This window comes from Hermetia illucens, chromosome 1 (assembly GCF_905115235.1).
Source record: "Hermetia illucens chromosome 1, iHerIll2.2.curated.20191125, whole genome shotgun sequence".
In the NCBI taxonomy this organism is placed as follows: Eukaryota; Metazoa; Arthropoda; class Insecta; order Diptera; family Stratiomyidae; genus Hermetia; species Hermetia illucens.
Window position 1 is genome coordinate 158745347 of NC_051849.1, and position 15770 is coordinate 158761116.

The 15770-nt window shown below is 38.9% G+C and overlaps 1 protein-coding gene across 5 annotated transcripts in view; it reads left to right on the plus strand.

The window, feature by feature from the left end:
* LOC119653580 (serine/threonine-protein kinase grp) overlaps positions 1-15770 on the plus strand; it is a 52765-nt gene that overhangs the window by 18501 nt on the left and 18494 nt on the right. For all 5 annotated transcript variants that reach the window (XM_038058337.1, XM_038058329.1, XM_038058344.1 and 2 more), the window contains exons 3-5: positions 5211-5434; positions 14438-14615; positions 14717-14859. In XM_038058337.1, the coding sequence (XP_037914265.1) occupies positions 5211-5434; positions 14438-14615; positions 14717-14859 (545 nt within the window). The remainder of the gene's footprint in view (positions 1-5210; positions 5435-14437; positions 14616-14716; positions 14860-15770) is intronic.

Sequence of the window (15770 nt, forward strand, 5' to 3'; positions counted from 1 at the left end):
TTGTCGAAATAGAAAGTACAGTGCCAATTAGAAAGCTTCATGAGCTCTTCAGCGCCATAAAAATATGATATGTCCTCTCTGTTGGAGAATTGTAAGGGAATATGGTTGTTGTGTTCATATATAAAGAGCTGATCTGGGGAAAGACTCGATCCTTTTTAAGGTTTTGTTGAAAACGAAATCTTATCAAAACAGGTTCATTGTTTGTCTGTCTCAGAAACGGTTACGCCTATTGTCATGAAATTTAAATATAATAAAATAAAACATACTATGGTGTTGATTGGCTTAGGCCTTTGCTCGTATGAAAAAAGAGACTGAAACTGTGCATTCGGGAATTAATCGGAACCCTTGTTATAGCGTGTGATATGGAATTAGTGCCACGAACCATTTCTCGTATTTCGGGCAAAGGCTTGCGGCTAAGAAAAACGATATACTGGACACCTCCTAACTGCGCGCGTACGCAAAACCTTGTCCAAAAAAATCTTGTTCACAGACGAAATTTTTTTTTTACGATGAAACAAATTAGCATCACGATCGGGTATGCGCTCGGTCATTATATGGTGCCAAACACAGAGTTCTACGGGTTCAACGAAGCTTGGTGGGGAGTCTCCTGGAAAGATGTAACTCCTATCCATTTCTGGAGGGGGAACCACCGCTAAAATTTAGGAAGACATTTTTCTCCAACCAATTCAATGATACCCTCTTCGCCGGTGAACATTAGATTTTCCAATAGAATTCTGCGCCGGTGCCTCAGTCAAAACATTGGCTCACGAACAATATTCCAACACTTATCCGTGGACATTGCAGAAGTCGCGAGAATATCGCCAAAGACTGCGTACGTGTATCGCTAATACCTGGCGTCTTTATAGCTCTATCAATAATAAAGGCAATCATTTCGAATGATTTATATCTCATTAGAATTGTATTTTCTTCCGAAAAAATGGAAAACATTGTGTGGCGACATTCTGCTCATATTATGGCATTTCAAAGAATTGCCATTACTTATGGCTAGACTATGTAGAGCAAATAGATGGCAGAGAAATTTCCAGATGACCCTTCATAAAGGAGATGGAAAGCAAGCGACCATCTGAAGTCCCGGGGCAAATGAGGGGGATCAGTGGACAACACGAGCTAGACTGCTCATTTCTTGAATTAGAGGACGCGGTTGCTTAACTGAGAAAAATTGTTCCTAAAACTTCAGAAGATGAACGGCCGCCTTCGGATTTTTCCACCATAGAAAAAGCTTAGCTTTTCAATTAATTTATTGCTGTCTCCCGGATTTCAAAGCAATGTTTTTCGTACGATATTTTGCACTCTATGCAGTCTTGTTTATATTTGTATGGAACACTGAATCTGCCATTCACTTGATGGCAGACCGAATCCATTGAAGAGAGACTTTCTTCCACTTTTTTGGTTCATGGACTCCTCTTTTTGGGCTAACACTCAGTTTAAAAAATTCGGACGACTATGGCTTGCATTCTTAACAAAAATTACTTCAGCGTCCGCCAGAATATCTATGCGGACTATTAGTTTGTGGGATAGAGCATTTGGAATAAAGCTACTTTTGTTAGTTTAAAGAAAATGGCTAAAAAGGAATCTCGTGTGTTAATAATGGATTCCTTTTTGGTGAAAAAACACTGTTGTCACCAAAGCTTGGCTTGATAAACATTATTCGGACTTCGCACCAGAAAAAGCAACCGTTGAGTAATGTTTTGCTAAGTTTAAACGAGGCAAATTGCATCCATTGAGCTTCGAATTGTTTCCGCATCCACCGTATTCTTCAGATCTGTTTCCAGCGTCTTTTGCCTGTTCTCAGCTCTCAATAGTCGTTTAATAGAAATTTAGCGATGTACAGGTAATCGCCGAAACTGGGACCTATTTTGAGACTAAAGACAAATCGTATAAACGCTATAATCGTTGTATCCTCTTCTAAGGCCACTATAAGGAATAAGAACATCCAATTTTGTAAAAAAAACTTTTTCAGTTAGTCTACGAACTACGCTGCTCCCAGGGTAGAGATGAGGCAGCGTCTGATGAGGAGTTGTTGGCCAAAAAAGAGGAGTCCATGGATCAAGTTTCTCTCCAATTGGCCCAGTTCGCCATTTACTTGATGACCCCCTCCATTCTACATGTGACAGTCTGCAATAATATTTTTTGGAATATTTTTTAAAGAAAACTGTTTTAGGGATATTTTTGCGGATATATAATAAAATATAAATTTTTAAAAGAACCTTCCTAGTTTTGCGCTGAGGTCCACCAAGCTGTCTGACGTCCTAGCCTACCCCATCGCTCATTCTGAGGCAGGGTCTAGAACGTCTTCTTTTTCCGCCATAGATATTGTCCTTAACGACTTTCCGGGCTGGTTCATCCCCTCTGCAGCCTATTGAAACGGATTTTTTTCACATGATGACCCTGGTAGCGCTAATAAATATCGTCTTTATGTAGGTTACTTAATCGTCCATTCTCCTGTAGGAAGCCGACAATTCTTCGAACGATTCTTCTCTCGAGCGCAACTAAGAGTTTGCAATTTTTCTTGCTAAGAACCTAAGGCCTGGCAAGATCATTGTCTTGTTTAGTAGGAACTTTGGCCTTATGATGAGAAGTTCCGAGCGGAGCAGTTTTTGTGTGCTGAAATTAACTCTATTGGTTGCCAACAATCGTGCACGGAATTCATCGTCGTATCTGTTATCGGTTGTGATTTTCATTATTCTTATTTGATCAGTGCGATTTGATGTTGTCGCTTCTTTGTTCTTTGGTATTATTTCTTTCACGGACCCATTCTCAGAGCCTACCTAGCCCAAAAATCTGAAAAACAAATCAGGAAACTGCCAATATATGGTGCCTAGGGTCCGAAATACCCCCATACCGATATCTGTTCAAATAAAGTTAATATTAGTATATTACTGTAGTTATTATTAATTAACTGCAAAACTCCCCTTAAGTTCATCCTAGAATCATAAAATTGCTGCAATATAGACTATATTATAGGGCATGATCCTACCAATTTTAGTGGAAATCGTTATAATAGATCGGTTGTCACTTGCAAACTCTAAGACTTTGAATGTCAGTATCACGCAAAAATGGATGTTTGACAAATTCTTTTTCTTCCGCCTTTATCCCGTTGACAAGCGTGGTCGCCTCGTCGTGATAGGTTTCGCTATTTTCTTCTACCAAATGCTTGATCTGGATGCAGTTGCGAGGCTTTTAAATCCTCATCCTGCATATCAAGCCAATGTTGTTTTGTCCGGCCTTTTGGTCGTTCACCATCGACTTCGATGTTCGGACCAATCTTAGCAAGTGAATTCTCGTTATTTCGAATTACGCTTCTTCATTCGACGAAGTTCGTGATAGGTCTCTGCTCGTGCCCATTCTCTGAGGATGCAGCATTGTTCGGTGTGTAACATTCTTCCGTTCCGTTCCTAGTTTACATTCATCGTCAAACCAGTAGTTCTGACTTTTTTTTGCGACTGGAGCCAAGTATGTTTGTGGCCGTACGAATGATAGTGTTCTTCAGATGGTTGTGAAGATCATTTGGTGATGCTTCATCCTCAGGACCTCTGTTCATCATCATCATCAACGGCGCAACAACCGGTATCCGGTCTAGGCCTTCCTTAATAAGGAACTCCAGACATCCCGGTTTTACGCCGAGGTCCACCAATTCGATATCCCTAAAAGCTGTCTGGCGTCCTGGCCCACGCCATCGCTCCATCTTAGGCAGGGTCTGCCTCGTCTTCTTTTCCTACCATAGATATTGCCCTTATAGACTTTCCGGGTGGGATCATCTTCATCCATACGGATTAAGTGACCCGCCCACCGTAACCTATTGAGCCGGATTTTATCCACAACCGGACGGTCATGGTATCGCTCATAGATTTCGCCATTGTGTAGGCTACGGAATCGTCCATCCTCATGTAGGGGGCCAAAAATTCTTCGCAGGACCTCTGTTAGCTGCGGTTATTGAGGCATCTATTTTCCCTTATAGGTGTTACTGACTACTTTGTTGTGGGTGGCTTAAATTTTCACTCTCATCTGATTGTCAGAGGGGATTCAAGGTGATATTGTTATTCGAGCTTGAAGCACCATGCCAGTGAAATAGTGATCCGAGTCTATATTACCGCCTTGGGACCTATACTACCCTTTAACCGCTCATCGAATATGCAAAGTCATGTATGATCTGCTAAGTTCTTTGGTCCCTGAGTTCTGGCATTGATCATGCTTAAAATTAACTGAACATTCCAGAACAAATATTCTAGTCCGATATGATTTAGGTTCCCTTCTTGTTTCTCACTGGAAAGTTGACAGATAACTTTCTACACAAGTTGTTTGAATCGATACGTTGTAAACATCTGTGTACTTCGGTGCATGTCTTATGATACGGATCTTCTTGCTACTTTATCTACTCTGCTACAAAAAATCATGATAATTCTGGTAAAAGTGCTAAAGATTTGACAGGAATCAGAGGAAATTATATATCTTTACTAGGGTGCTTACAACCCTTTCTTCAGCAGCAGTGTAACTTTCCCTTTGCCGTAGCCCGCAGAAAATTTGACGGTTATTGTGATTAGTATTCTAATTTTCATAAAGCTCAGCGAATTGTTTTTCACTTTATCAAAGGCTGCTTTTCTTAGTTTAGTTTTTGGAAAGTTTTAAAATTAAAACTGCCTCCAAATTATCTGAAGGAAACTATAATAGTTTTTCACTTTAGATGAACTTATCCTTTTCATTTAAAGATAGTTTTGAATAGTGGAAACCTGCAAACGTTGCTCGCTCATCTGTTGATATTTCTAAAGCCATTCCCAATCGCAAACACATCTCACTAATCCCGAAAATGCTAGTTTGCACTTCCGCTGTTACATGGCCATTTCTTGGTATTATGCATGTGTCACAGCATCACTTATGCGTCTACGTGAAACTGCTCGACTGTATCCCATTCTCAATTCCCCATCCCGAAATTTCTTCACACACACCATTTGCCACACGCCAGACTAGACGCGCATGTCCTTAATTTCCCCGAAAAGAAACGTCCCGATCCCAATAACAAAAATCTCTCCATAACTTGGCATTTCCCTCAACCCCCGTGTCTAGCGAGTCACTTGAACATTTTCACATTTTTCGGAAAATTCATATTTGTTGTGTGTTGCTCCTAATGACGTCTGAAAATTTCTCAAGTTTTAGTTCCTGTTTCTTAAATATTTCCTTATAATTTGTTGCAGAGTGAAATTGTTAATTAATCGTCAAACGGGAGAAGCTGTTGCTATGAAAATGGTCGACATGAAGAAACATCCGGATGCAACGTTGTCGGTTCGGAAGGAAGTTTGCATTCAAAAAATGCTCCAGCATCAGTACATTCTTCGATATTTTGGTAAACGTACTCAAGGCACTATTGAATATATCTTTCTGGAATACGCAGCGGGCGGGGAACTGTTCGATCGGATTGGTGAGTTGAAATATATTTATTTGCAAGATATTGTGATTAACGCAATGTTGTTTTGACGTGCAAATTCGCGATTACGTGAGTGATGCTAGAAAACGGAGGTGGTTGGCGATTGCAAAGTGGACACCGTAAGGGGTTGAATATTTGATTAAAGTACCCGAAAAGTTCCTTGGACCAGTTGAGACAAAGAAAAACAATTTCCTTACTTGCCCGAATTCTTCGCTCTGAGCGACGAGGCAATCTTTTTGAGAATGTTTTATTATTGGTAAATGTCTAAATTTCTAACAAAACTTTGAATGCGGTGTCAAAATCGACTCTCCCTAATGAGGTTGGTGCGTTTTAAACTTCGTATATTTATCCAGTTCGCTTGTATAGGACTATAATTGTCCAACAGGATTCATGTGCAATTCACAGAAAGCAATTCCATTCCTCCCTTGCAATTTATGCAAATCCACTTAGTGAAAAAATGACGGCCTCAATTTGATAAGAGAAGCTGAGAAGCTGTAGTATTAGTCAGAATTGAACATAAAGGCATTGACCCAATAGCATAAAAAATGGGCTCCATTAAATTGATACAGCGTAGTATAAACTCAAGTTGCAAAAAGTACACACAGCGATTACAATCCTATAAAAAAATATGAGATACACTTAAGGGAACATTGCCTTTGCTATTTGTCGACTCTTAAAACAAGTATTTTCGTAAAAAATTCACGGGGAAAAACCAAACAATGAAAGCATTGAACTTCAATTTTCTCGCCGTGTGCACGCAACGCGGCTCACCTAAACCATATTTGTCTACATTCTAATTGATATCTTGGGGAAAATTCACATTCAACCGCTAATTCTTTCATTACACAGAATTTGGCGCGGTCACACCAAAATCTTGTCTCCTCCATTTCCACATATAGCACATGAGATAATATCTGGCAGAAAACTGAGTGAGTTTCAACTATCATAACATCATCAATAGTACATATAAAAACGTCAGCAAAAAAGAAATTAACCGCAAAATGTCGTTATCGCCATATGCGTGCTCGTAGAAGGCAGACAAGTAAGCAAAAGCAAAAATTTAATCGGAATTATGTAAATTGTATAAAAATGTGACGCAGACAGAAGAGATACTGGTCCCAGTATCGAATCGACATAAAAAAATATTGGAGTAGGTCATTTTGTGCAACACGGCTCAACAGAAATTGAGGAATATATTTGAAATTGTCGCCTGGATTGAGGGCCGTGCGAATAGGTTTGTGAATTTTGAGTTGGATTGAAATCTGATTATCATATATGCAGTGAAATTCAAATTGAATCGGTGTCTGGCGCTCTTTTTAGTTTTCACATGGACACTACTGCAATTCAAATGGAGCGTTTTTGTTATCACACGGTTTGTAAAGGTGATGATGTTTGTATCGTTCATTCCCTCAGTACTGGATTTCCTTTCTAAGCCGGTTTGATTTCATTTGGAACCAATTGAATTTTTAAGAGTATTGTTGCTGGGCAAAATTTGAAAACATCATGCAAATTGGTGATAGCGACAATGAACGACAGTCGTGTGTCTGCAGAAATCAACATGCAAAAAGTCGTGTCAATTTCGAAGAAGCGGAAGTTTCCGATAAGAGATATCGAAGTGCACTTTGGGTATATTGAAATGTTTATATATTGCTTCCGATTCGGTAGTCGCCCTTTCGTTTATCATATTATTGGCGAACAATAGACCTCTCTCTAAGGTACGTAATTATTATTACACAAATAATGAGCCTAAGCAGCAGGAAAAATGGAAACACCCAAAGGTGCATCCACAGTTACAACTTTAGGCATAATAATCTATTCGGGTTACTATCAAGTCATGGGCTGGTAATGGAAATATTTTATTCAAATATAAAATTTCGAGTGCTCGCTCTTTGGGATTATTTGATTGTAACAGAGAGACAGATTCAATAATTACTTGTTTGTGTCGTTGGAGTTTATACGGAATGAAGCATCTGTTGGTTCCCTTGTAAATCTTACGTTATTCTGACTGACAGACCAAACCTTATGCGCTCAAAAAATCAAAAGAAACTGCATTATATTTTCCCGGTATGAAATGAAATGAAAATTTCGTAAGATATTTCGGTCTAAACAATGAACTAGCTGCAGTTGTACGAAAGTTTGTGAACCAATTCCTACAACTAATTTTCTGATAACCAAGCATTTTTTCGTGTTTCTCTTGTGCGATTTTACGTAAAGTGCCACAATGCACCAAAGTCTCGGATTATATTCGCTTAAAAGATCCAATTGGCCAAGGAATTGAAACAAAATTATCACCTGGTTGACAATGGTTCTACTAAAAAACAAGTTGGGAAACCGGAAGCTGGACGCTTCAGGTACGAAAGGTTTTGTGTATTTCTTAGTACTTAGCACGTAATATATCCATATATTATGTGAGAGTATCCACTTTCGGGCGATATTGACATTCATAGTCATAGCCTATATCACAGCATTTCGTGGTGCTAGGATGAATTTAAGGGGGGTTTCCAGGCAATTACAAAAAAATTATAGTAATATATTTTTATTATTATTATTAACTTTATTTGGTATAGAAGGTATTTTGACGCCCAGGCACCATATAGTGGCAGCCTCCCGATTTTTTTCAGATCTTTCGGTTTGGATGTTTCTGAGAATGGTCCCCTTAAAGAAATGATCACTTTAACATCCCGCACCCCCCCCCCCCCCCCCCCCACCTTTCCAACAAATGTCCATGGCCAACTACGACAACACCTAATGCCAGAAGAACTCGTGCACTGGGTTAAATTGTTATACCATGATCCGAAAAGTAAAGTTCAAAGTGTGACCGGTTTTTCAAAACGGCTTCTGTTGGTCTTCATCAAGGAAGCGCCCTCCATTCACTCGTCTTTGTTCTTGTTATGGACACTCACACGGGATATCTAACGCCCAGCGCCCTATACATGTATATATGTTTCTGTAGCGTCTTATAGCAAAAGCTAATTTCGAGCAACTTGTCCAAAAACCGAATAATTGCCCCATACAACACGGTTTCAGATTAAAACTGAAACAGACACTAACACTGTCAGTGGCAGTGACGTGAGCGATTTAAATATTTCGGATCAATGATATCAGCCAGCGCAAGCGCAACCTGAATTAAGTGACGTTCCACAATATCCGCATATCAACGTACATTCTTAATTTAAAATTCACCGCAGTGTCCTCCGCCCAGTCGCCCTTTGTGGTTCTGAGTGTTGGCAGACTATAAAAGATAACGGATGGCGCCTCGCAGTAATAGTGACGAAGATGTTGCGTGGGATTAGTGGTGTAATACGCCACGGTCGATATGGGGTTGCAGCGATCGTGGAAAAAACACGAACGAGGCGTCGTCGACGATATGGTCACGTACAGTGCTGGACGAAAAAATATTCGCACTGCGTGTGTGATGCGTGTGAAATCCAAAGAATACGGTGAAAAGAGAAATTTAAGTTGTGAGGGAAAAGGTACGATCGTCGAAAATGTGTGTTTCTAGTAGAGTACAAAAAAAGCGCCAAAAATAAATTATATAAAAACGATTTTTTTTTTTATGAAAGTAGATAAAATTAATTTTTTTTTTCGGTCTTTAGTATCTCGTTTTAATAATCTCTGCAGCTCGTACGGGCATCAATTGGTGTAAATTTTCAGTATTCATCCAGAATTTCATTGATCCATATCGTTTCTAAATTTGCTTTCGTTTCTTACCGATCTTTGTTGTAGTGCCGCTTCATTTACGCTCATAAGTTCTCTATGGGGTTGAAATCTGAACTGTTTCCTGGCCATGGCAGCCTGCCCAGCTCCTCCTCCCAAGATGTTACCTGTAACCGTATTAGGGATAAAAGAGATAAGAAAATTCACACGAGAAAAATTTTAATTTACTTACAGTACAAGCCCTATGATACGGTCCTCAAATATTACTTCAATAAAGTGCTCATGTTGTACTTCTACCGTGGGAACAACGCAATCTTCGATAACTTTTTTTGTACTTTTCTGCGTTGACAACACCCCTTAGAAAAGAAAAACGATCAATTGATTTGGATGTTATGCATCTCCACATCATTACTGAGAAGGAATGGCGTGCAGTTCGTACAATATATTGACTACCCAGACAACCATTTCTGACATAATTTAAAAAACAATCTAAACTTGCCTGAGAACTATTGCTTTTCTTCCCTATGTCTCTATTACTATCACGCCGTTCCCGCAAAACAAGAATACGGGCTTTTTCTTCAGCAGTAATTTTTTTTTTCCTGGTCACACACCAAGAGAACAAAATGGCATAGCCGATCACGACGAGTCGACTCCGCTTCTGAACAGGACAAACGCTAAAAGAAAAGAAAAGGTTTAAAATTTGGGTTTTAATGGCGCATCTCTTAGTTTCAGCTAGATTCTAAAGACATCACCGGTATTTTGTAAGAATACTGCCGGCGTTGACCAGCAATATTCTTTACACGTTGTCTGTATAATTTGAAGTCTCGTCGAAAATCTTTTACTCCAGCGGATATGTGAGTGTTGTTTTTTGTATAAAATTTGAATGTAAAGAAGGCAAAGTTTTATTGGGAAAAGCACATTGGATTAAGTAATAAGGAATTTAATAAGTCTTTTGCTATTTGAAACTTTCGCACAAATTTTTCTAATGCTCCGCCGAAATTGCGTCCCAATCGTCCTGTATTCGTTCAATCAGCTTTATCTTCGTAAGCACTCTCTCCTTCAATTCAGACCAAACATTTTCTATTGGATTTAAATCGGGCAACCGATCTGTTCAAATATTCGCCAAATTCTGCAAATCATTTGTATTCGGTCGAACTCCATCCTCCACTAAAACCACTAGTTCCCAGGTACTGGAACTTTTCTTTGATCCATAGAGATCGCCTACAGATTTTCCTACATACAATGGTGATTCTTGCAGCATTACCATCGAAAATTTGATTACCTCTCTACCTAACAATTCAGGTATAGTAAAAATTTCAGACTTGAAAGATTTTCTAAATTAGTTTTTTTTCTGGCACATTCATTCATTGACATTTTCATTTTTTGATTATTACTGCTTCATTCTTCCTATAATCCACGTGTGACAATTTACTCACGCTCCTCAGAATATTTTTTACTCCTTTGGTTGGTTTGGAGAAACTACATGCATCTTTTATTAAATTTTGTAACGAACCCCTCATAAAACCAAGGACAAGTTCGAATCGTTTCTTTCTGTCAAAGCTTTTATTTCATTTTTTAAAGTTGACCCTATTTATTTGCCAACAGACTGGGCTTTAGGCAAATTTCTAACTTTAACGATTAATCACAGAAAATATTCAGAGATCTTCTCGCACTAGAAACAGGAATAGCTGGTTCTCAAAATGCGGTACATAAAGAAATTAAATGGATACCTTTAACCAAAAATGATATTTTCTGTAAGTCTACTTCTATGGGAGATCTCTTCGCATTGAAGAAGGAAGCAACTGATTCTCCCCTGGATCCAATCCTGGGAAATATTTTTTGTTTTTACTGTTTGGTATGTCTATTACAGCCATCACCGATTTTTCCATTTTCTCCTCTCGATAGTTTCAGGAGCCTTCCCTCTGTAGGTTTTCGACCCTACTGAAAAGAAAGAAATAACCGGGAACCAATTTATGTGAATAAGCGATTGCGTTGCGTGTTTAGTCTGATCCGCAGATAATAATGACATTGTGGGACGGTGCATTATTGTAATGCTAAAACAACGAATTGCCCACAAATCCTTGGGTTTTTGGCTCACAACGCCCAAATAATATTCCTTTATATTTGGTTAACCTGGCCGAAATTCACGATGTACAACATTTTTGCGCTGAATATAGAGCGGAAATCCTTCAGCAAGACAGATTGAGCCAGCAGTTGACTTCAAGAAGAGAGAGAGAGATTAGATTCTAAGAATGTTGAGCGATGACTTCCGCCGCTGACGATGCTACTTCATAGACACTGAAAATCTTACGAACCCACGTAAATTGGGTTAATTCGTACTTTTCGCAAAGTACTCTGCCCCATTTGAGTTTTGCGCTGATTAGAGCAATGGCTCAGTAAAGACACTCTTTCACACAGTTTTAGTTCAACATTTTTCTGAAGGGCAGGACGCGAAAAATTATACAAATTTCAGTTGTTTTGTTGAAACTGATAGTCGCCTTATTCAAGGGAACCGCTGTTACATCATCTTTGAGAAATTGACTGGGAGATTGTTATTAGCATCGGTAGTACAACCCACCATGAGCCAAATTTTACTTTCAAATTAGCCAATGATTTCTTAAAAGATGACAAGCTAAAGAGGAAGACCGCTTTCTTATTCACACTGTAGCTGTGGTGTGCTAGTACTAGGACTGTGGAAGGAGGCACGTGGTCTCCAAAACGATTGTACGGGGGAAAAAATTAAAAAATTTGCAGAATAAGGAAAAAAACTTAGTTCTTTCTTCAACTTATATGTTAAAAAACTTTATAAGCATTTGTTGCTTGTTTCTTTGTTTGTTTGAAATAAATAGACGATTCTTGCTTTTTCGTTAGTGTTATTTTTTTCTTCGTATATTCCGATATTTCAGGAACCAGTTGCTCCCTTCATCAGTGCTACACATTCCTGTGGATAGTATATTTTAATAAAATAAATAACACTAGAATAAACCGTCTAACCCCAATCTAATAACTAGAGACATCGCAAGATAACACTTAGATTGCTTCTTCGGGTTTCCATTGAAAAGATCATATCAATATTGGGCGGGTTATATACTTGTATTGAGGCAATAAATTAATCTGCGAATCTTTGGAATAAGGCGGTGTTGGTCGATTCCTTGGCATTGCAGGCACGCACATTCCTCATCTGAACGGTTCTGTAGTAGCATATTTATTCTGCCAAGAATGACATCGATCAGAGCACAGTTGTGGACACAGCATGGTTACTGAAATTTACACAATGATCCAAATTGTAATGGCAGCTTCAAGATTGGCTAAATTTCAATATATTCGTTGATTTTGACATCAAACTTGAATTAGTTTCTGTTATTTGCCTGGTATCACTTTATATTTTCCAAACTGCTCCATCAGGACATTCTTCCCAAAGCGAAGATACATATCAGCTAAATCCTCACACAGCTCTATATAGGGGCGTTCCCTAGAGCTTTCTCACCTATTACTTTGCCAATAAATGGAAGAAGGGTATGGACGTTAAGATTCCGCAAAAAGGTATTCGCCTTGAGGGCGACAACTGGACGGGTGACCATGTGCTTCCCACTGTCGCCAAGATATTAGATAAAATCATCCTGGGATTCAATGAGCGCCGCGAAAGATTAATCGACAAGGAATCGGCTGCTTTCCATCCTAGAACCTCCTACACCTATCCCATTAACCCCTTTTGATAATTGTCAAATAGTACGCGGAGTTTACAGCATCGTTCCACCTGCTCTTCATCATTTTCCAGAAAGCTTTCAACAACGTGAACTGATAGTGTATCTGGAATGTTCTATGCAGGAAGCGCATATCGGAAAAATAACAGTTATTATCAGAGCGATATATAAAGACGCAACATGTCACTTGCTGCACCGACATAGAGACCCAGATCTGATTCATTTGTGTATATAGGAAGCTTTGTGTCTGCTAACGGCGGCACTGAACTTGATGTCGTCTGACACATTAACAGCACCAAATCCGCCTTCACGGTTGGGTCCAAAATTTGCAAATGCAAACGAGGAGTCTAATTTCAAAAGGCCAATTTCACCCTCAAGAGGAGCTGCACAGAAAAAAGTTTTTTACCACTCGATGCATGTTGAAATGGTTAGTACCATGCCCAACTCATTTTCGACAATTTTGGAACACGTGACCTTAGGAAGTAGATCCCTCAGATGTTCCAAAACTAATATCAAGTTGAGGTTATTCCCCGCTAATTCTACTTTGTGGGAGGGAGGAATACATACAAAATGACGAACTATTCCAGGATGACAGATTACTGGTTCGATCTAGAACCAGCAATCTGGTAGAACTACGATTTTCTGTGGATCTTTCAATCCGAGGAGGATTCGTTGGGGCATATGTCCTTGGATGTTCTCCTATATGGGCCTAGTATACAGAAAATGATAAGCTTCAAGTGTTTATTGAATGGTGTCTACACGCTATAATCAGAACACAGTATTAAACGAAGATCTATATCAGCGTAGGTACCAGTTACTCGCGACCAAATTAATAAGACTGCGCTTGCCACGCAGTGGAAACGGGTCGGATTAGGACCACATGGTGTCAGGCAATGGAGAAGCACAATATTCTCGGAAAATTTTGGAAATATTGAAACCCGTTGGCGGGAACCGATAGCGATGTTGCGTAGAGTTAGTTGATCCGCTAAAACTACTTAAGTCAGCAAAAGCACCTGCCAGCAGATGACAATTTTTGGTAGCAAAGTTCTTTAAATAAATTTACAACTAAACAGATTTCGAACAAATGTCTTTCTCGGAAAATGAACAATTACAGTGAAATATTACCATATTTGTATTCTGGTAAGTCCAACTAAACAGATGATTTGGCTCAAGTTTCCCAACCGCAAACCAAGTAAACAGATGAGCTCATAAAAGAAATACGCTAGACGATGTTTGCACTAACTTAGCAAAAGATAAGCGCGCACGTAAGGCTTCTAGAGAAAAAGCATGATTAAGATATTTGCTGCCGGGACGGTTCGGAAGCTCCTTGATGAATTGATAAGGTGCTAATCTCAAGGTCAGGCTGATGGAATTCGAGGGAATTGTTTTAAGCCTTCCAATGCCTAAAAATTCTCTTAATGTTGAGTAAACTTTCCTAACACAGTATAGCTAATGAGCAGGGGAAGAAACTGAGCTTCCGAATTTGTAAGATTGAGGTCGTATAACGGTTACCAGAAAGTTATTAAATTTGCGGTGAGATTGATTGCGTTAAAAGCAATATTATGTCGTATTTCCGTTATTAATCCAATTCAAAAGGACCTTTGAACTGACCATAATATTTTCTTTACATTTCCAGAGCCGGACATTGGCATGCCACAATACTTAGCACAACGTTATTTCAATCAACTCCTATCCGGCGTTCAATATTTACACACCCGCGGCGTAGCACATCGTGATCTGAAACCCGAAAATCTTCTCCTCGACGAGCATGACAATTTGAAGATATCCGACTTTGGAATGGCTACAATGTTTAGGTATTAGGTATAAACTTATTTTTTCTTCCGTAAACTTTATGATAAGTTTTCTTATATTTTCGCATAGAAAAAATCCCTAACATATCACACTATCCCTACAGAATGCGTGGCAAAGAACGCCTTCTGGACAAACGATGTGGAACGCTGCCATATGTAGCGCCTGAAGTTTTATGTCGTCCGTACCATGCAACACCCGCCGATATATGGTCATGTGGTGTGATTCTAGTCACGATGCTTGCAGGAGGTAAGATATTGAAGAAATAGTTGTTCTTGTTCAATTTTTAAGTGTATTTTGTTAATGTGTATGATGTCCTTGCAAGAAAGTGAGTGTCCATGCTGAATATTGGAAGTGACATATTTGTCAAAGGACAAGATTTATCTACATGGAAACTTGTACAGATAATGGAAAATGTAAGTTATAATTTATAGCAGCTCGGTAAAGTTACGGAAGTTCTTGGATAATGGAAACGATTTAACTTCCATTTTAAATGCCATATTCAATCCCGAAGCATGACTTTCTTGCAAGACAGCAACTATACATCTTTTCTACATGTTTCATGTACAAATTACTCGCTACACTTTTAATCTGCACAGACAAATTTTTCGTATAGTTTTTTTAATTGTGTTTGACTGAATGCATTTTGTCGTATAAATAACATTTACGGCTGGTTCTTTGGTATTCTAGCTGTAGATTTATAAAATGAAACCATCTAAAGCTTTAATACCAAAGCTCCAGCTTAAATTGCTTGCTGCACCTTTTTTGTTTTCGTATACTATATTTACAGTTGTTCTAAGTTTTAAAAATCTCAAATTGTTCAACGGCATATCGTTAATTCTGTAAATATTATTTTATCTGTTGACTGCCATTTATTGCACGTTTGATATTATGGAATGAAATTTGGTTGCATTGTTCACGTTTTGAGTTTCAGATCGTTTGATTTGCCTATGTTTTCATTTCAACAGTATGAAATTGAAAAATAGTGACTGAAGATTTCGTCCTAGACAGATGCGACTCATCTAACGCTGCCTCAGCTCTGTACTGAGAGCATCGTGACTAAAAGCGATCAGCATCAGATGAGTTGTCTCTGCCATAGACGAAATCATCAGTAACTATTTTTGAACAGGGGCCACAAAAACTTGGAGCCGCTTTCTCCT